The 21,563-nt window shown below is 35.6% G+C and overlaps 1 protein-coding gene across 5 annotated transcripts in view; it reads right to left on the bottom strand.

Annotated features, from left to right (window-relative positions):
- Positions 1-2,232: 2,232 nt before the first annotated feature.
- The window catches only part of Ralyl (RALY RNA binding protein like), a 637,542-nt gene continuing 618,211 nt past the window's right edge, over positions 2,233-21,563 (bottom strand). For all 5 annotated transcript variants that reach the window (XM_013110889.3, XM_040741381.1, XM_040741383.1 and 2 more), the window contains one exon: positions 2,233-3,173. In XM_013110889.3, coding sequence (XP_012966343.1) covers positions 3,156-3,173 — 18 coding nt within the window. In that variant the 3' untranslated portion in view covers positions 2,233-3,155. The remainder of the gene's footprint in view (positions 3,174-21,563) is intronic.

Consider the following 21,563-nt stretch of genomic DNA (forward strand, 5'->3'; position numbering starts at 1 on the left):
GAGTGCTGGGATTAAAGGCGTGCACCACCAATGCCTGGCGCTTGGCTCTTGTTAAAATAAACGCCATTCTCCTTGTAAGAATGAGCCCCTGTATTTGTCTTCATTTACATCCAGTTGCTCCTCACTTCTCCCTCTCTAACAAATGGATTCCAGGAGTTCGCCTCTATGTTTAGCTGTGGGTCTCTGCTCCTGCTTCCATCAGCTCTTGAGTGAAGGTTCTAGGATGGGATATAAGGTAGTCACCAATCTCATTATAGGGGAAGAACATTTATAAAGTAGCCTCTCCACTATTGCTTAGATTCTTAGTTGGGGTCAGTTCTAAGATGGCTGACTTTCTGATATTTCTTCTTCAACTAGATATAAAATCTTTGACTTCTTTTTTTTTTAACCTCAGAAGGAACTGTTGTGTGACACTTCCAAATCTCCCATTAGATAGACAGGGAACACCTTGTGGTAGAAACAGATTATCTTTCCTGTTTTTGTATGGGTCATTTTGTCTCCTGTGATATCCCCAGCCAACCAATTCTGATGGTAAAAAGGAGTCCCATCCAGCCCCAAACTATAAATGTTTTGGTTCTATTAAACAAATCCAAGATTTCTCAGTCAGTATCCCCTTTCCACCTGTGAAGATGAATTATTTGCTTTGTATGCTCTTCTGCTTCCAGTAAAGTTTGGCGCAGTGCTGAGACCTTGCTTTTCCTGCCTTTTTATTCTTTAAATAATTAGAGAAACAATTCTGTTCCTGAAACCCTAGTTGACCTCACCATGATGGTATCAATATTATTTATTGATTACTACAAGAGCAGATAGATGACATATTGGAAAATGCGCATAGATGCAATTTCCTGACACCCAGTGTAGACAATGGAGCATCCCTTTATTCTCTCTAAATATGTCTATTTGGAGGTAAATAAGTATATATAAAACCATTTATAATTTCAGAATTAAGCTGTGATCAATCTCACATTGTCTCATACTCACCATAGCCCCCTCATGTTTCCTTCTAAGGGAAGAGCAATGATAATCTCTCTCTCTCTCTCTCTCTCTCTCTCTCTCTCTGTGTGTGTGTGGCTCAGAGGAGGGGCTGATACCTGAAAGAGTGTTGGTTGTCCCAGAGAGTCAGACCATCTGTCAATCACAGTGTTCCTGTGGTACTTCAGTGGAGGTTTAATGGCAAATAAGACAACAGAAAGTGCAAAGGGAGTACCTGGAGTGGAAATCAGAGAAGGTGAGGACAAGAAGAGACATGGGGCATCTCTAAAGAGGAGAAGAAAGTAAGTGAGGGGTATATATTATGCATGAGATATTAGGTTTGAAAGTCAGCACTGTATCATGCAAAGAAACAAATAGCAATAATAATATGCACATGCATAAACACACACACACACAACCAGCAAGAAACTAAAGTAATATATTTGTTTTCTTAACAACAAATTCTACTCATAATTTTCCTTCCAGAATTTTCATTGGAAATATCTTTTGTTTGATTCGAGTGTATTATTTTGCATTGTATTATGTTTATATACAAAGACTCACTATGAAACAAACTATCCTGAAGATGACAGAAAGGAAATTAGAGAAAATATATTGAGGTGATTATCATTATCCTAAGTTTCTGTGCTTAAAGAAGATGAGTAAATTTTGGTGGAAAACTAATTTGGATTGATGGTGTCATTGGCTCTTTTACGAAGAACAGGAAATTATCTACCTTCAAACATATGGCTGACGGAAAAACAAGACACCCTGATGAGGTGGACTGTTTTATATCCTGAACTAGTTTCTTATCATTAAATACTTAGAAGAAGCTGGCCAGTGGTGGTTTATGCCTTTAACCCCAGCACTCTAGAGGCAGAAGTAGGCCGATCTCTGTGAGTTTGAAGCCAGTCTGGTCTACAGAGCGATTTCTAGGACAGGCTCCAAAGCTACATAAAGAAATCCTGTCTCAAAAAAAAAAAAAGAATACTTGGAAGAGCAATACATATTCTTAAAATGTGATTTGGATGCTGACTTTTGTCAAGCAAGGAGGGCCTTCTGTGTTACTTTTGTACAGCAAGTTAATGTATTCTCAAACACAAGCATAACAAGGGGAGAATGCTGAACAGACACAAAGTGTACTTAAGTGTAGTTTCACTGCTTTTGTTTTTGGACTTGTTTTATCCCATTATAGAGATGCAAACTGTTCACCCTGAATACTGAAACAAGTGCCATCCAAAAAAAAACACACACACCAAATTTGTTTTAAAAGAACCAGTATTTATTAAGAAATTATGTGCTGAATGTGCCTACAGCCTGTGGGGATGGTCTCTTCCATTTCCCCTGCACAAGACAATAGCCAAGAGTATTTGGAAAACACAATGCTTGGGAATGGAGGATTCTGAGGACTAGGAGATGAAATGGAGGGGTGTGTGCACTAACTGAAACTTTTGGATACCAGGACAAGACAATCTTTTCCTTATTAATCTACTCTCATCAGTCCAAGTCCTGAAAACTGTCCAAAGAATCTCACAATCAGTCTCAAGTAATAGGTGATGATTGGATCATTTCAGCTCAATAGTGCCAAGCATGCTCACGTGTCAAACCAAAGTCCTTAAACAGTTGCATCACTTCTCAAATAACTGCATTCTTTTATTAATAAAATGGTGCTTATATAGGGCAGAAATATAGTCTTTTCAAATAGTTTCCCTTGTGGTCTAAGGTACTTTAAACTATAAATTGAAAATAAATTATAAAAACTAGCATACAGTGTATATTCTCCATATGACATAGTGGGAAACAAGCTTTAAATGTAGGATTACAATACCATTTGACTATGTGATCAACAATGACACATGCTAATCATAAAAATAGCTTTTACAAATATACATTTGTATACAGTGTCTCTCTCACCATTCATTAATGTCCTTCACACTTTAATACTTAAAAACATAATTTGTAAGAGGGAAAACACATTTACAATGTAAACAATAAAACAACAATTATACAGCTTGCAACACAGAAGAATGGTATGTCTAAAAGTGAACAACACTGTCCATATGACTGGGTCTTTTGTATAAATTGAATCGGAGGTGCTGCTGTTCAGAACGAAACCACCTTTCACATTCTCTGCAGGTCACAGTTTCCTTTTCTTCTCTTATAATATTGTGTACAACTTCAGATCACTTTATCTGTAGAAACTGAAAAGAGAAAAATTTACTTTAAAAAGGCAGAGTTTTGTGGCTTGTCTTTTTTAGCATGTGGTGCTACAAGTTAGGTCTGAGGAGTAAAAGAAGAGAAAACTAATGAAATAACTATAACTTTAGGTCATATGTATTTCAAAGTAATAGCTGGGTAATTCTATGAGAATTGTATGCATGAATGTAATGCAGTTTGAACATATTCAACCCCTACTCCTCTTCTAACTCCTCGCAGGCCTGCCCCATGCTCCCATCTCAACCTGGTGTCTCCCTACCTCCCTCCCTTCCTCCCTTCCTCTCTCCCTCCTTCCCTCCCTCCCTCCTTCCCTCCCTCTCATCCTTTCTTCTTTCCTTGTGTAGATCCTGTCACATCTACTTTGTGCTTCCCATATACTAATGGATGTTTAATCATTCATTGAAGCATCTAAGAACATATTATAAGAATATAGTAATAAAGAAATATTGTTTAGAAGAGATCTGTATTTTCATTGGTGCCACAAATATAAATGCAAATTTCATCCAAACCTTGTATGTGTGTGAGACTGAATTGTCCTTTGTAACATATAGATTCAAAGATTATTGTATTAGGATACTATTAATAAATGAACAGTGTGAAGAACTTCAAACAAAATAATTTGTATGGAACTTCAGAAATGGCACAACTGGAAAGAAGTAGGATTAATTTAATAGATACTTTGTTTTAATCAGTGACTCATGCTGAAGATAGATCTAGACTCTAATTTCATACTTGAAAATAAATGTTGCAATGAAGTTATTTGGGAGAGTTTACTGAAGCAGTAGTGTATAAACTTAAACAGTAGGGTATTTTTTAAAAATTAAAAAGGTCACCTAATATTTCTTTTCATTTAAATTTTTGAATTAATTGCTAATGTGAAATGACTCTATAATTTGTAATTATTCTTAATTTTATTTAATTTTCAAATAATTATGGTTAATGAGCCAATGCAAATGTATTATTGTTAACTGTGAAGGTGTTCCAAAAAGGCTCTTCATATACTAAAAACTAATTTTAAAACAATCAAAAATTCTATAAACTATACAATTTTGTTAAAATAAAGAAACCAAATAAAACTAAAACAAAACAAAGCTAAACTTCTCCCCAAAACATCAAAGGTCTTGGACTCAGATGGAAAAATAATATCTGTGTCAAAAGCCAAGACAAGGACAAGACTAAATTTGGCAGTTGTGTGATACTAACTGCCCAGGATGTGTTCAGAGGGAGATCTCTGCCTTGCACACAGTCATCTTTAAATTGAACTCAGTGAATCTAGCTAGTAATTTTTCTTTCTCATCCTGTTCATACTTTATGCTAATGACTACCAACAGAGAAGGAATGTCAGTCATGTGAGATGCCATTATCCTTAGTAAATGCATGCTTTTAATTATACACAACTTCAACTACAGCTATAGAATGAAAATCAAGTTGGCAAATAACTTTCATGATCGACAAAAATGAAGGCATGCAGGACTTCCTATAGTTCTTGACACTGGATAAACTAGGTTCCTTAGTTGATTACCATTGAGGTTGTTGGAAGGTACAGCAGGGAACATGAGCAAAACATAAAGAGTAGTAAGCAATTAAGACTGTGACAGTGAGCTGTTTTGTCTGTTTTCTGTCTTTAATTTTAAACATCAATACTTAAATGATAAGGGTAAACTATGAGATTTCTCAAGAGAGGCAGTGGGCTTGTAGGCATTTGAGACATAACTAAAATATAACCAAATGCTTATCAAATCAGATGAAGAAAGAGGGTATTAAACAGAAAACAAAAACAAAACCAGAAAATCTTGGAGGAAAACATAGTTGTGTCTACCCAAGAACTGTCCACAAATGTGTGTCAATATTATACATGAGTCTGGCCTCTTACATGCATGCTATTACAGACAGATACATCAGAAGCCCAAGCATACTAAACCTGTTTTAATCCATGTTCTCCAAGAAAAAATGTGTAGGCCTAATTTCTATATTTTACCAATTAGAAGAGAATGCTTAGGGCAGAGACTGGGCAGGTTTAGCTATCAATCTAGGAATGAAATCAGGATCTGACCTTCTGAATTTTATGCCACTCTACACCAGTTTCCACTATTGTGACATCTCTTAGTAAAATCCACTTAATTTAAGAAAGATTTATCATCATCATTCTTTTAATTTTTTATGGTTTGGTATATGGTTTGTTGGCTCCTTTAAACTAACTATTCTTTTTAAATATGCAGCAAGGGTGAACTATCAGTGGAGAATGGTGTGGTGGAGTACTTTGGCAAGTCTAGGCTCATGTCTAATCCTAAAATACCTTCATGGATAGTTCTTGGGTGAACACAACCTAATATCCTACTCAGGCCAGTTGAAAAGCTGAGTTAAAGAGAGGGGATGGGGACAAATTCTACCATTTAAAAGCATGTCCAGGTGACTGAATGCTTCAACCAGACCCCACCTCTTGTTCATTCATTCAACTATTCAACTACAAACCTATGAATGTGTTTGCCATTCAAAGGGGTTTGCATATTTGCAATCCAATTTCCTTTTGCAATCATCATTGGCTAGGAAATAAGCTTTTAATACACAGGCCTTTTCTTTCTTTCTTTTTCTTTTTTTCTTTTCTTTCGAAACAGTGTTTCTCTGTGTAGCTTTAGAACCTGTTCTGGTCCTACTTACTCTGTAGACCACATGCATCTGCCTCCTGAGTTCTGGGATTAAAGGCATGCACTATCACTGCCTGGTCAATACTATCACTGCCTGGTCTTAGAGAAACATATCTAATCTGCATTCTAACATCATTTCCCAAATGTATTGATACATAAATTCTCCACATCTACAAGACTAGTCTCATTCTGCAGAGGAAAGCAATGAGACTGTAGACCTGTCTATCTGCTAGGTCATCTTGTTTGTGTTTATTAATATTTGACTCATGCATTTCAAATTTTAATAAGGAAACATCTTTAAGCATGTCAGTGCATATGATTTTTTATTGAAATTTGACAGAAAGAGCAAGAGACTGTATAATTTTCTCTTTATACAAATGACTGAAAGTGTTAAGGTCCAAAGAGTTAAAAGACAACCCCAAGACATTGCGGGAATTCCTGACTAGAATCAGCACCCTAAATGCTTTCAGGGACCCTTAGCGTTACTCATGGACATTAAATATACTGAACATCAGAATTGTCCAGTGATCTTATTAAACTTAGATTGCTAGATTCTGATTTACTTGTTCTAAGACAAGCCCAGGATGGAATTTATCCTAACTTTTTCCTACCTTTCTTAGTCTTTCAGACCAGCTTTACTTCATTGTTGAGAGGTCATCTTTTGGGTACCTTTGAATTCCTTCACATCTGCTAAGTGTATCATCCTGACTGTTCTTTCCCCAACGCCAAGCCTTAGAACTATTCATGTAATTTTCAGTCTGGATAAACTAGGTAACTCCTCTCAGTAGGGCATCATCTACTGAAATACAGGTTGTCTTTCTCTGTGCTCCTTACACCTTGGTGAATTCCATAACCTTACAGTCTGTGTGACATTCCCCATTGCATGCAGAATTCACCCATCTTCTTATTTTGAATGTGGATCTTGAACTGGGACTTAAGAACTGAGAGCAACTGTCTGGTCAAAAGTAACAAAGGTCTTTACCTCAAGAGTCTCTTGATAGCGTCCACCTGATTTTTGCTGGCTATGCAGCTTTTCAAGGGAGCCTGCTTACTTGAATAAAAGCTAAAGCCTGCTGCATTAACTGTACATATTGGAAAAAAATAAGTTCCCATGAGACTAACTGTTGTGATTCCTGACAAGCCATGGATCATGAGTCTTTATGTAATTAATTTATTCTTTTAAATTTTAAATTTCTCTTTACATTCCAATCACAGTTCTTCCTCCTGTGCCCCTCACCTGCGACCCCCCCCCCCCGCAGTCCCTGGCCACTGTCTTCAGGGAGTACTGGCTTATTTTCTGTACTTCTCTCGTTGTATCTCCATTCCACTTTCTCAAGTTAATAACTCCCATCAATAACTTATTTACTATTCAGTTACACAATCATAGCTAATTGTCCTGTCCAATAATTTTCCTCTTTAGTCCATTTTTGTCAAAGAAGTATAACCAAGAGACAATGGGTCTTGACATTATGGTGTATCATAAATAAATATCCACATAATTGAGTTTTGATAGTCTAAGCACCAATAGTTTTCTGTAACATCATAGATTTTGAGTGATAGTATATAGGATGCCAACATGCTTTGTTTTTCCTAAAATTGAAACAAAATATAAAAGTATTAACATAATTATAAAAATAAGAGAAAGGGAAAAGAAATTGCTAAATTAACCTTATTTAATTTGAATGACTATAAAATATGAGAAATAAAGTACCAGTGGGTTTCATTCATTATTTATGCTCTAGTTTATGTGCTTGACTTATAGGAACAATATAAAGTGATTCATATTGATTTAAATACAGTGTATTTACATATGATCATAATTACAAGTATCATATCCTTGTTAGGGATTTGGTTGGAATGTGGTCTAACATATGTGGTTTTTAAAAATCTCAATTTAGAGTTAATGATATCATTTCCTCTGTGTAATCACTATGTTTGCTAATGATGTCATTAGTACAGTGATAGACACACAGAACCTATTTGTATTTGGAGTACATTTCTTTTCATTGAAATCACAAATTATTTCAAGATAAAGACAAACAGTATTTCTTCCCTTTTGGATTTATTATAGGAATTTTTGTTTTAGTGATGGAAAATGTAATGATATCTTGTCCACTGCAACTCCAGAATTAGGAAGGAGCAGCATGAGAGGGTAGCTGAGCAGGAAACAGAGATTGCAGAGAGCCGTCCCCAGGGCTGCAGAACTTTCCACAATAACAAGGTGATGGCTGTGTGGCTATGGAATTTCTCACCTCTGTTTGCAGATCTTCATGGTTGGACAAAATTTGTTATCCTTGTTCTGAATCTATTAAATGTCTAAACTATATATTAAGCCAAAATCTACAGAGTATGGTGGTAATTCAGATAGTTGATGATAATCATAATGTATAACTATTGAAAAGGTATAACTATTGCAGCATAGCAGAAGAGAACAAGTTCAAGTTGGGGAACAACTTTAGCTGGTGACAAACTGCTACTAGAATATTGCAATAGGAATCAGAAGGGAAATCTTTCATTCAGGTAGCTTCGGGAATATATATATATATATATATATATATATATATATATATATATATATGAATAAAACAGCATCTATCATTAGAACAACCCTTAGGATGACCTTAAGAAGGTTAAAGCAAGCAGATGGCTTAGAATTGGGGCTTCTGACTGCTTTGGCTAAGACTGATTTAGTCTGTTGTAAATGTAGATGTGAATTGCCTAAAACTCAAGGGAAGGTTTGAAATGACCCACAGTCACTACTTTTATGTGTTCAGCATGTAGAGTGTTTTGAAATGTTTTGACATGTTTCGGTATGTTTTTAGTGTGGTCCTGAGTTTTGATTATTAAGTCACACCGTGCTCAGTGTGCTGTGCCAGCTTATAGATCTTTAGGTAGTGAAGTCATCAACAGGCACTGAGGACACCCACCACTGAGGCACTGAAAGGTTTTGTGGTAGTTCTCATGGGAGTCTGAGAGAATTCTTTCAGGATGGTTGTCAGGAAAGAACAAGGCTACCTCTTCCCCCATTTCCCTGGCTGCTTGTCCCACCATGTGTTTTCCCCATCATGCAAAAGACTGTAGCTCTCCTATGACATCTGCCACAGGTCCTTTACCAGGTCTAGGACTCAGAACAGTTAGCTGGATTTCATTAAACTGTTATTCAGTACTAGATAGTGTTGGGAAAAGAATAATATATATGTGCATATTCAAATTTGTTTTAAATTTTAACAAATTGATTCCTATCTTTGGCCAATAATTACTCTTTGATCCTTGCATTAGAGAATAAGTATCCTGTCTACATTAGACCCAGTCACAGATTCTTATTCTTTCCAGTTGTGGGATGAAACACAAAGGGAGGTCAAATAGGGACAGGTGATCTATGTGACCTTATAGGGTTAGGAGAAATGGAAAAGGGACACAGGGAAAGTACTAGAACCTCAGCAGGACCTCCATCCTGGACTTCACTGATACACAGTCATTATGTCAGTAACTCTATGTCTGTGTATGTGTGTGTGTGTGTGTGTGTGTGTGAGAGAGAGAGTTCCCGTTCTAAGCTAATTAAAAATCACTTTAATTAAAAAGTTGCTTTAAGCATTTATCTAAAGATGATTTTTATTGATAATACTTTTCAGTTGAGAAAAAAGGGAATAGTAAACTTGAGTGGATTAGGTTATGTAAATTTACTTAAAATTTCTGTGTCAGGATTTAATTAATTCAACACTGAAAGTACTTAATTACATTGTTAAGTTCTGAGATTTACAAGAACTTGGGAATTCAGTTATGCATACATTAACTCACTAATATTACTGTATATATTTACAAACTAAATCCTGATTATTAATGAAAAGTGTAATTATTGTGTGTGTTTTAGGATCACTGATATTCTCATTTAATGAGTGGGATTGACAAATTTAATAAGTTATTTTCCAAATAACAATAATAATTTTGTTGTTACTCTAAGTTGTTTTAATCCCAGGCCAAATGTTAGTTGATACTAAGATTATTAAGAAACGTTAAATTTCACATATTTGATTGCTTTGTACAGTTACTTGTGGAATGAACTTTCTACCACAAAAAGAAATATTTTTATATTGAACAGAAGAATATTTTTAAAATCAATTGATATATAGAGATATGTATATATGTGGGTATATATTATATATTCATACATATACATGCTTTTCAACAATAATTCTCATTTTGTTAAATGCACTATTTATACTATTCAAAAACAAGGATATAATAAAATAATTCCAACTTAATGTTGGAAAAATAAATGGGAGAAAGCCTTAAAGAACAAAGTAGAGAAATATTTGTTATTTTTCCGTGATGTACCCTTGTTTTTATCAGTGTACTTGAGAAGCACTGGTCAATTTCCAAAAGAACATTAAGCCCTATATCTCTGGAATATTTTCAAAATATCCTGAAAATCCAAAATCTGATGAATATATACAATCTTGAATGATTCAGTAGCAATTTTAGAGTCCCTGGTATGCTACCGAGAATATCCTATAATATTTGAATGATGAAGATGATACAGGGATCTTTAGCAAGCCATTTTATTCTCACCTGAGTTTATTCCAAGAATTTAGAGTTGTTCCTTGACATCCTCATTGTGGAACAGACCACCAAAAAGACTAGAGTAAGAAGGCACAAGGAAGGTTGGGGTTTAGGAGAATTATTGAGTTAGGAGGATAACTTACTCTAAATATATTGGGACAGATATCCCCAAGTTTAGAATCCACTTAGATTTCATCCTAGGTGCAACTTCACCTGGATTTTTAGAATTTAGAGAGTTACCATAAGTTATGTGAACTTATGCAGCAGAAAGATATTAGAATCAGAAGAATGTGTCACAACACAGATGTTTGGGAGCCTCATGAGACTGGGGCCCACTATTTGGGTTTTGATACTGTCTCCAGATTTATAGGTTAAAACAATAAAATTAGAAAGCAGTAGCTGTACTAGAGAATTAACAGCACAGATGAAAGCTCTAGAACACAAAGAAGCAAACTCCCCCAGGAGGAGTAGACACCAGGAAATAATCAAATTGAGGGCTGAAATCAATAAAGTAGAAACTAGGAAAACAATACAAAGAATCAATGCAACGAAGAGTTGGTTCTTTGAGAAAATCAACAAGATAGACAAACCTTTGTCCAAACTACCAAACAGAAGAGGGTGAACATGCAAATTAACAAAATCAGAAATGAAAAGGGGGACATAACAAAGGACACTGAGGATATCCAGAGAATCATCAGGTCATACTTTGAAAACCTGTACTCCACAAAATTCGAAAATTTAAAAGAAATGGACGACTTCCTGAATAGCTACCACTTGCCAAAACTAAATCAAGAACAGATAAGCAATTTAAAAAGACCTATAACCCCTATGGAAATAGAAGCAGTCATCAAAAGTCTCCCAACCAAAAAAAAAAAAAAAGCCCAGGTCCAGATGGTCTCAGTGCAGAATTCTACCAGAAATTCAAAGAACAGCTTATACCAATTCTTCTCAAAGTATTCCACACAATAGAAGCAGAAGGGTCTTTGCCAAACTCTTTCTATGAGGCTTCAATAACATTGATCCCCAAGCCACACAAAGACACAACCAAGAAAGAGAACTTCAGACCAATATCCCTCATGAATATTGATTCAAAAATACTCAATAAAAGAGTGGAAAATCGGATCCAAGAACAAATGAAAACAATCATTCACCACGATCAAATAGGTTTCATCCCAGGGATGCAGGGATAGTTCAACATATGAAAATCCATCAACATAATCCACCATATAAACAAGCTGAAAAACAAAAATCACATGATCATCTCACTAGATGCTGAAAAAGCCTTTGACAAAATCCAACACCCCTTCATGATAAAGGTCTTGGAGAGATCTGGGATAACAGGGACATACTTAAACATAATAAAAGCTATATACAGCAAACCAACAGCTAACATCAAACTAAATGGACACAAACTCAATGCAATTCCGCTAAAATCAGGAACAAGACAAGGCTGTCCACTCTCTCCATACCTTTTCAATATTGTACTTGAAGTTCTAGCCAGAGCCATATGACAACAAAAAGAGATCAAGGGGATACAAATTGGAAAGGAAGAGGTCAAACTTTCACTATTTGCAAATGATATGATAGTTTACATAAATGACCCAAAGAACTCTACCAGGGAACTCTTATAGCTGATTAACAGCTTCAGCAAAGTGGCAGGCTACAAGATCAACTCAAGAAAATCAGTATCCCTACTATATACAGATGATAAAAGGGCTGAGAAAGAAATCAGAGAAACATCACCCTTTACAATTGCCACAAACAACATAAAATACCTTGGGATAACGCTAACCAAACAAGTGAAAGACGTGTATCACAAGAACTTTGAATCTTTAAAGAAAGAAATTAAAGAAGCCCTCAGAAAATGGGAAGATCTCCCATGCTCTTGGATAGGTAGGATCAATGTAGTAAAAATGGCAATCCTGCCAAAAGCAATCTACAGATTCAGTGCAATCCCCATTAAAATCCCAGCACAATTCTTCACAGACCTTGAAAGAACAATAATCAATTTTGTGTGGAAAAACAAAAGACCCAGGATAGCCAAAACAACCCTGTTCAACAAGGCAACATCCGGAGGCATCACGATCCCTGACTTCAAGCTCTATTATAGAACTATAGTCCTGAAAACAGCTTGTTGTTGGCACAAAAATAGACAGGTAGACCAATGGAATCGAATTGAAAACCCCGGATATTAACCCACACACGTATGAACACCTGATCTTTGACAAAGAAGCTAAAAATATAGAATGGAATAAAGAAAGCATCTTCAACAAATGTTGCTGGCATAACTGGAGGCTGGCATGTAGAAGAATGCGGATCGATCCATGTTTATCGCCGTGCACAAAACTTAAGTCTAAATGGATCAAAGACCTCAACATAAATCCAGCCACACCGAACCTCTTAGAAGAGAAAGTGGGTGGTACCCTTGAACGAATTGGTACAGGAGACAGCTTCCTGAACATAACACCACTAGCACAGACAGTGAGATCAACAATTAATAAATGGGACCTACTGAAACTGAGAAGCTTCTGTAAGGCAAAGGACACAGTCAGCAAGACAAAAAGGCAGCCCACATAATGGGAAAAAATATTCACTAATCCCACATCTGACAGAGGGTTGATCTCCAAAATTTACAAAGAACTCAAGAAGCAAGTCTCCAAAACACCAAAGGATCCAATTAAAAAGTGGGCTGCAGAACTAAATAGAGAATTTTCAATAGAGGAGTCTAAAATGGCTGAGAGGCACTTGAGAAAGTGCTCAACATCCTTAGCCATCCGGGAAATGCAAATCAAAACAACTCTGAGATACCATCTCACTCCTGTGAGAATGGCTAAAATAAAAAACACCAATGACAATTTATGCTGGAGAGGATGTAGTGAAAGGGGAACACTGCTACATTGCTGGTGGGAATGCCAACTTGTTCAGCCACTTTGGAAATCAGTATGGAGATTCCTCAGAAAAATGGGAATAAACCTACCACAAGACCCAGCAACTCCACTCTTAGGCATATATCCCAAAGATGCCCATTCATACAACAAAGATGTCTGTTCCACTATGTTCATAGCAGCATAATTTGTAATAGCCAGAAATTGGAAGCAACCTAGATGTCCCTCAACCGAAGAGTGGATAGAGAAAATGTGGTATATTTACACGATGGAGTACTATTCAGCAGAAAAAAACAATGGAATCCTGAGATTTGTAGGCAAATGGATGACACTAGAAGAAACCATCCTGAGTGAGGTAACACAGTCACAAAAAGAGAAACATGACATGTGCTGTCTCACATATGGATTTTAGACATAGATCTAGGGAGTGCCAGCCTACAATCCCATGGCCAGAGATTCTGGGAAACAGAACCTTCATTCAGTGGCTGATGGAAGAAGAGGCAGACTCACATGGCTAAGCACTGAGCTGAATTCAAGAAAGCCAGTAACAGAGAGGGAGGACTGATGACCAAAGGGATTAACTGGGCTGATTTAACCCCCAGAAACAGCTGACCTGACAAAGGTTAACTCTTGAATCCCAGGCATCAGCCTGGGAATCCATCATGGGACTGATCAAGACCCCCTGAATGTGGGTGTCAGTGAGGAGGCCTAGGTAATCTATTGAGCCTTGGGCAGTAGATCAGTACTCATCCCGAGTATACACATGGACTTTGGACTTCCATCCTACAATGTGAGATGCACTCTCACCCTGAACTCTTGGGGAGTTTCTAGGCCCTGCCCTGGATGAAATGACAGACTATGGACACCCCCATGGAGGGCCTCACCCTCCCTGGGGAAATGAGGGGATAATGGGGGGGGGGTTGGGGGAAGGTCACGGGAGGAGGGGAGGAAAAGTGAGAGGGACCTAGAACTGACTTGTGAAACAACCTTGTTTCTAATCTAAATTTAAACTTAAAAATAAATAGTAATAATAAAAAGAAAGCAGCAGCTGATAATGCAGTGTAGAATCAAATGAATGCGTAGGGAACAGTCATTGGTGTGTCCATGTTGTAAGTTAGGGCTAGCATTATGCTGTCCCTGGAACCTCATAGCTCTATTAATTTTTAAAATAATAGTAATACCTAACGTTGACTCTTCTAGTGCAATAGTTTAAATGATTGAACCAATTTGGAAAAGGAAAAAGAAATTTACCTATTTTAAGTAAATAAGTACCATGGATTACAATCTTAAGAACTAATTTATTTACATATTTTGTTATTCACTGTATATTTAAAGGTGCAGTTTCACACAATGCTTAACTTAAATAATATGAAATCAGAAATGGTCACAAACATCAGAAATTGAAATGTATCTTACTTTTGGTAGTTTTTAAAACTCGAGGTGAAATTTACACATCATTGAGTATGGTCTTATAGAAATCCCATTTATCTGTAAGCATAAATAAGTCTCAGCCTATTTAAATCCATACTTAAAAATTTTGTGAGAAGTCATAAGAATAGAAATTTTAAATAGAAAACATTAATTTTACAGTAACAAAATGGTTCCCTTTGGCATATTGATAAATCCAAAGGGCTGAAATGGAAATGACTGAAGTAATATGTTATACATGTGATTTAAAAACATACTGAATTCATTGATATGTAGAATTCCTACATTTTCTCTCTCTCTCTCTGCATATGTTTCATGCATGTGCATATATGTATACCTAGCCTAGCCTTTCCAAATCCTTCACATTTCAAGTACTTGATGGCAACATGTTTTCTTTAATTTATACCTAATAACAAATGACAAGTGTCCTGGTAGTTAGTTATGGAATGGTTTTATAATATTGTATTTAAAGTTCTTCTGTTGATAATAGACCATTTTGTTATGCTGTTAACTCCTTATATGTCAGGTTTGTGCCATCACTATCAAGTTGAAAGGACAAATCTTTCCTTGACAGCCAAGTCTTTGTTTTGTCTTTGTATTTATCTTTTAAAACATCCTTATTTACCAACAGCTGCAGTGTAAATCAAAGTATGTTTTGTTCATATTTTATAAATCTAATTTGTATACCATCTTTGCTTGATGTCTGGATGTAATTTTAGGTGATATTAATTTTGTTTCTCCCCATCAATAGTGCCATACTAGTGTGTACATAACAGTGAATCTGGTTTGTGTGCCTGTCTATTATGACATCATGTCTTCTCTATATGCCTTTCCTTGTACTTCCTCATTTTTTTTCTTTTTTCAAGACAGGCTTTCTTTGTGGCTTTGGAGGCTGTCCTGGAACTCGCACTTGTAGACCAGGCTGGTCTCGAACTCACAGAGAACAGTCTGCCTCTACCTCCCAAGTGTTGGGATTAAAGGCATGTGCCACCACCGACCGGCTGTCCACTGTCCTGGAGAAAATTATGGAATTAATTTGACTCCTTGGTAAAAGCAGGAAATTGCTGTCCACTATTTTTTTTTGGATGAGGGGAGGGATCAAATACCATGAAGATGACATTTTTCTCCTTAATTCTGCTCCCTTTAACTATTTCAGGGAGAATGTTTTCCCTCAACAATCAAATTTCTATACTTGTGTAAGTAGAATGTAACATGTGCTAAGGGCTTTTTATTAGCTTTTTCTGGAAGTCTGGTGCAGGTATTTGGGTAGCATGTCCACATCACTGTTTGCCATTGAAGGCAAAAGAGGGAAGAAAAGTAAACAGCGAAAAACTCTGTTTCATTTATCCTAACCAACACTCTTGACAGACAAGAGAACAGACAAGGGAGCAGCCCCAGAGTAGACAAACACTTGTCTATGTTGCTGGGTTTTCACAACCTCACTACTTTGTCTGTAAGACCTTCATCATTCATATTCAAGTCTACATAAACTTCTCCTGTTATACTTAAAGCTATTTTATACTATACTTAAAGCTATTTTATACTATACTTAAGTTTGTACCATTATTCTACGGCAATGGTATAATACATATCCAAGCACTTACATGCTGTATAGAATGGTAATATAATCTCATACATTTCAATATCTCTGATGTAATTCCGACTAAGTTCTTTGCAATTTCTCACTGGTAGTGCTTTGTTCTATAGACGTATATGTATAAGTAATACTCAGGTCTTAAATTCTATTTTTCCTTGTGTTACCAATTTCCCTATTAAAGATGAATAAGTCTAAGAAGGTAATGTCATACTTGGATAGAAATCTTTTGGTGTGCTACTGGTAAAAGCAGATGTCATCTTTTCCTGTGTTTGTAATATTCAGCATGAAAGTCCGACTTCATTTCTGTATATCTGAGATAGCAAAATTTATAAACTTCATGATAAACAAGCATACTGCATTTTCACCAACATCAAGTAGAAAATAACAATAAAGACAATGACAAAGAGAGTATCTATTAGAACATCATTCAGAATTTCTCCAAGTATGAAGTGTAAGACTGAGCTTTGTATTTCCCATGTGGTATGTAACTTACCTACTAGAATATTTAAGATATTGTTAGGAAGGAGCTGTGTTAGAAATCAGGTTTCAGGTTCATGCTAAATGTGCTCTCCTGTGTTCTTTTCAGCCAGTTTTTACAATAGTCTTTATGTATATAGTTGATGCATGTGGCCATCAATGGTTAAATGGATAAATAGTTTTATCTGAATATATTCAATAAAATGGTCTTAACATTAAAAAATGAAGGCAATCCTCTTGGGTGACTCAACAGGCAAAGCCCTGGCCACTCCAGCCAGAAAACCTGGTTTTTATCCCTGGAAGCTACATGAAGGTAGAAAGAGAAAACCAACTCCAAAAAGTTGTTCTCTGACTACTACATATGCACAGAGGCACAGGAGCACCTGCACACATGCCATACTTACTCACAATGATAATAAATTACAGAAATGTACAGTACTCTTGTATAACATTCTTAAAAATTAAGTAACATTAACATTTTAAGAAAAATACATGGCAAAAAATAAACCAAACGAAAGAAGAAAACTCCGTAATGAAGGCCAACAGCAATTATACTGGGAAACCCTAAACCAAGTGTAATAAACCCAGGACAGAGCAATAAATCCTGAATATTCTTTCTCATGAGGAATAGTAAGCAGTAAAACCCAAAGTGAAAGCATATTGGTGATTGCTAGAGGGTGGTTGTTAGAAGAACCAAGAAAACACTTGTCCAATGTTGGGAAGTTCAGTTAAGAGGGATATGCTTAGCACGTGGACTCTGTAAATCTTTTATCTCAAAATTGTTTGAGCTATAAATTTCAGTCTCATCACAACATTGGTAAGTTTAAGTGATGAATGTGTTCATTTTCTTTATTTTTCTTGTTATTCTTTGTTTACACATCACCTCACTTTGTGCCATGTATAATAATTGTAGCCTGTCAATATAAAATACAATCAGTTATAAAGCATTATGTGGCCTAGTGAGAAAACCACCTTCACAATTCTCTCTGTTCTCCCAGTTGCATTAAGGGGGATACAAAGGTGTATGTTGATCTTTCTATTTCTCAGTATTGTCTACTGGCTTTAAGAATGATACCAGAAAAGCAACAAGAAAGAACACAGAATTTTACACAAATATACTGCCCCAAATGTGAAAAGTTTTATCTTTTTAATATGTTTATTAGAAATATATTAGCATATATTTTAAAAAATCTTTCCTTTTCATTGATTGTAATTACAGTGACTTTTTGTAAGAATGATAAGCATTGGGGATAGGGGGTGCGGGAGGAGAGGAGGGAGAGGGAACTGGGATTGACATGTAAAACAAGCTATTTAAAATTAAAATAAAAGAAATTAAAGAAAAATGGCTGAGAAAATGCCTCAGTTGTGAAAGTACTTTCTACATAAGCATAAACCTCTGAGTTTGTATTTTCAGCATTCACAGCAAAAAGCTGTACGTAGCATTATGTGTTCTTGTGTTCTAGCCTGTATTACAAGTCAGAAGCATCCAGAAGCTTTGTTGGCCACCCAGACTACCTGAATCAGTGAAAGCCAGGCATACAGAGAGACACGGTCTTGAAAGCAAAGTAAAGAGCAATGGATGAGTATACCTGACTTCTAACCTCCTAACCTCCATACACACAAACACACACACACACACACACACACACATGTGCGCACAAATGCACATGTTATCAGGCACACACTCATAAAATCATTTAGTAAAAATAATAGCAATATATAGCTAAAGCAAAAATCATGAATGCTAGAAAATTTAGATTAATAGAATTTGTAGTATATTAATGCAGCAATAATATCTAAGGCCACTGGATATCCTAGATTATGGTTGAATCTTTATTCTTAGAGATACAATTTGGAGCAATTTACTTGACTTTTCTAAAATCAGTTATTTAGTAAATACAAACTCCTTAAAATTATTTTACTTATAAATAGGATGACATAAAATCTTCCATAAGTGTTACTGGGAGTTTGTAAAAATGGAAAAATTTCCTCTTCCTCTCTTTTTTTCTACTTTGGTTCTGGGAAATGAACTCAGAGCTTTTACATGTTTTATTCCTGTGCCATATTCCTGGCCTCTGTATGCGTGATTTCTTTTGTTGTTGTTCTTTTGTTTCTATTATTACCTTGACGGAGTTTCAGAAGTTTTCCCGGGGTAGCTCTCCCGCCTGGGGAACGATAGGCCTGAACCACCAGGTACATCTTCATTATCTCACTCTGACCTGTAGCCTCAGGCCTTCGTGCATACCCGTTCTAAGAATGGAGACTTAAGGCAAGGATGGTAGGAAGACCTGGCTGGAGGTGCACCATAACTCCAGCCTTTGAGTTTTAAGGAGACACATCTATCACAGTTAAAGTGCTCTTGATGATGAAGGTGTACAGTGCAGAGAGTGAGCAAACCTTTAACTATGGATTCTGCCTGCAGACAAACTCTGCCATTGTGTGAAGATATACATTTTAGGACCTAAAAATATCAGAACCATTTACATGATAAATGTCTTTTTCCTTGTGATATTATCTATTGAAATGAATAAAACTGGGAGGGGAAAGCAACAAAGCTTCCTTTCTTTCAATTTCTGAATTAATGAAACATTTCATAACTATTCTTATTTCCTCTGCCATAGATGATTAGATTAGAGCAGTTGAGCAGGTATGATATTAGTTTCCGTCAGAAATACTACTGTTAATGACTTTTTTAATCTGCTCAACTAGAAATTTCTTGCCATGATATTTATCAAGTGAAAACAGCTTTTGGCTTATTAGTTATTCTTATTATTTTAACAAATATTACTTTCAACATCCTTTAGATAACTATTAGTAAGCTATATACTATTCTATATAGGTTGGATTATCCAAATTTCAGAGATTTTAAAAAGCTGAGCAATATTGATTTCATTTAGCAGATAAAATTCTTAGGCTACTCCCTCCAAAGACTTTTGAAATACAGTTAAAGATCAGCATTTATCAATAAATAACTTCCCTGAAATGTTATTACTGTAGATCATAAATATATTGTGAAAAAATTTGTGTATATTTTGTATATATTTTATCTAAGGCCTTACATAAATTAATACCTTGATACTCTAACAAATCACACTTGTTATGACCAGAAAGAATAATTTAATGTAAAATTGCATTTTAAAATAAATATATTAGTTAAATGCTATTACAGATGTAGTATTATAAGGCATATTGAAACATTCTAAGGAAAGCACTGCTATTGTGGAAAATTGGAAGAAGTAAATGATGACAATATTTTTAAAGTTAGTATTCACATATTGTTAGAGTCAGAAAGTTCAACAAATGCATAGATGTGGCAGGAGAAACATATTGTTTAAGAGAATGAATGAAATTATGTATAAATATATACGTTGTGCATCAATCAACTCAAAATGCATGAGAACTTGGAGCTCTGTATGTTTTTGAAAGGAACACAAAGCAGTGACTATTATATAAGATAATGTGGAATATTACTAAAAAGCACAACTATGTTGCCTAATGATATCATGATTCCACTCATGCATTTGCTCATAAGAACTGAAAATAGATCTCAAAGTAGTGTGCTCACATTTATTATAGTAGTTTACTCATAATTTCCCAGAACTGTCTAAAACCTACATGTATGCTGATAGATGACTGTGTTTTCTAAAAAGAATACATATACATATATATATATATATATGCATGTCAAATGAAATATTGTTGATTCATAAAGAAATTATTATGTTTTATGCAGCAACAAAGATTAACCTTGAAAACATCATGCTGCATGAAAAAAGTAACAGAAAAGCAAATGCCACTTGACTCCATTTATATGAAGACTGTGAAATGATCAGATCATGAAATAAAAGATTGGAAAGGTTGGCTTGAGACATAATGGAGAGTTAAACAGGGCTGTAAACCAATCTACATTTTTTCATTAAATCAAGATATATTTTAGAGCTCTTTTGTGTAATACTGAATATACAACAGGGCCACACTGATCATTAAACAGGGCAGAGAACACACTGGTGTACTAGCTGGCATCTGCTTTCCTCGTTGTAGACAGCTCTCTATTTAAAATACCAAAGAGTTAAAATGTTCCAAGGAGAGTGGTTGGAAATGCACACAGCATGCCAGAGTGAGCACAGGCCTCATTAGAAATGATAAAGCTAACCTCGAAAACTATCATATGAATTTTATGTGTCTGGATGGTATTTCCATAGTAATGGTGCTACTTTTTAAAATGTCATTGATCAATTCAATTTGTGAAGTCTTTACATTTTGCCATAAACTCCAGGTAATTCTAGTTAAAATGATCCTTTAAAAGGCAAATGAAGCATATCTGCAGCTACTAGGCAATTGGCAAGTTATTTCCTTCTCATGAGTGACTGACAGAAAAATGGAAGCATTTTCAAGAATATGTAGTAAATTGTGCAAATCAGTTCATAAGCAAAGATTTATGTATTTTGAAATTATTTAATTATTGAAATAAATTGTTTCATTTGATTCCATCATAGCTTACAGTATTTGTTCAAATTATACATGGCTGCTAGTAAACACTATAAAAATATTAGCGTTTCAGAAATGATATTGTTTTCATCTGGTTTCCTCATAGAAATTTAGAAAGCACTGGTCAATTAGTGTGTTAGTAAAATTTACCATGTGACAATATCTATGTATGTATTTAATGTGCATGTGTGTGCACTTCTGTGAGCTCACCAGGCTTCCAAAGGAGCCTTTGGGAGGTGGAAGAACATGCTGATCCCCTCAAGCAGCTTGTCCTGAGGTACCATGTGGCTGCTG

This window comes from Mesocricetus auratus, unplaced genomic scaffold (genome assembly GCF_017639785.1).
Source record: "Mesocricetus auratus isolate SY011 unplaced genomic scaffold, BCM_Maur_2.0 Super-Scaffold_6730, whole genome shotgun sequence".
NCBI lineage: Eukaryota > Metazoa > Chordata > Mammalia > Rodentia > Cricetidae > Mesocricetus > Mesocricetus auratus.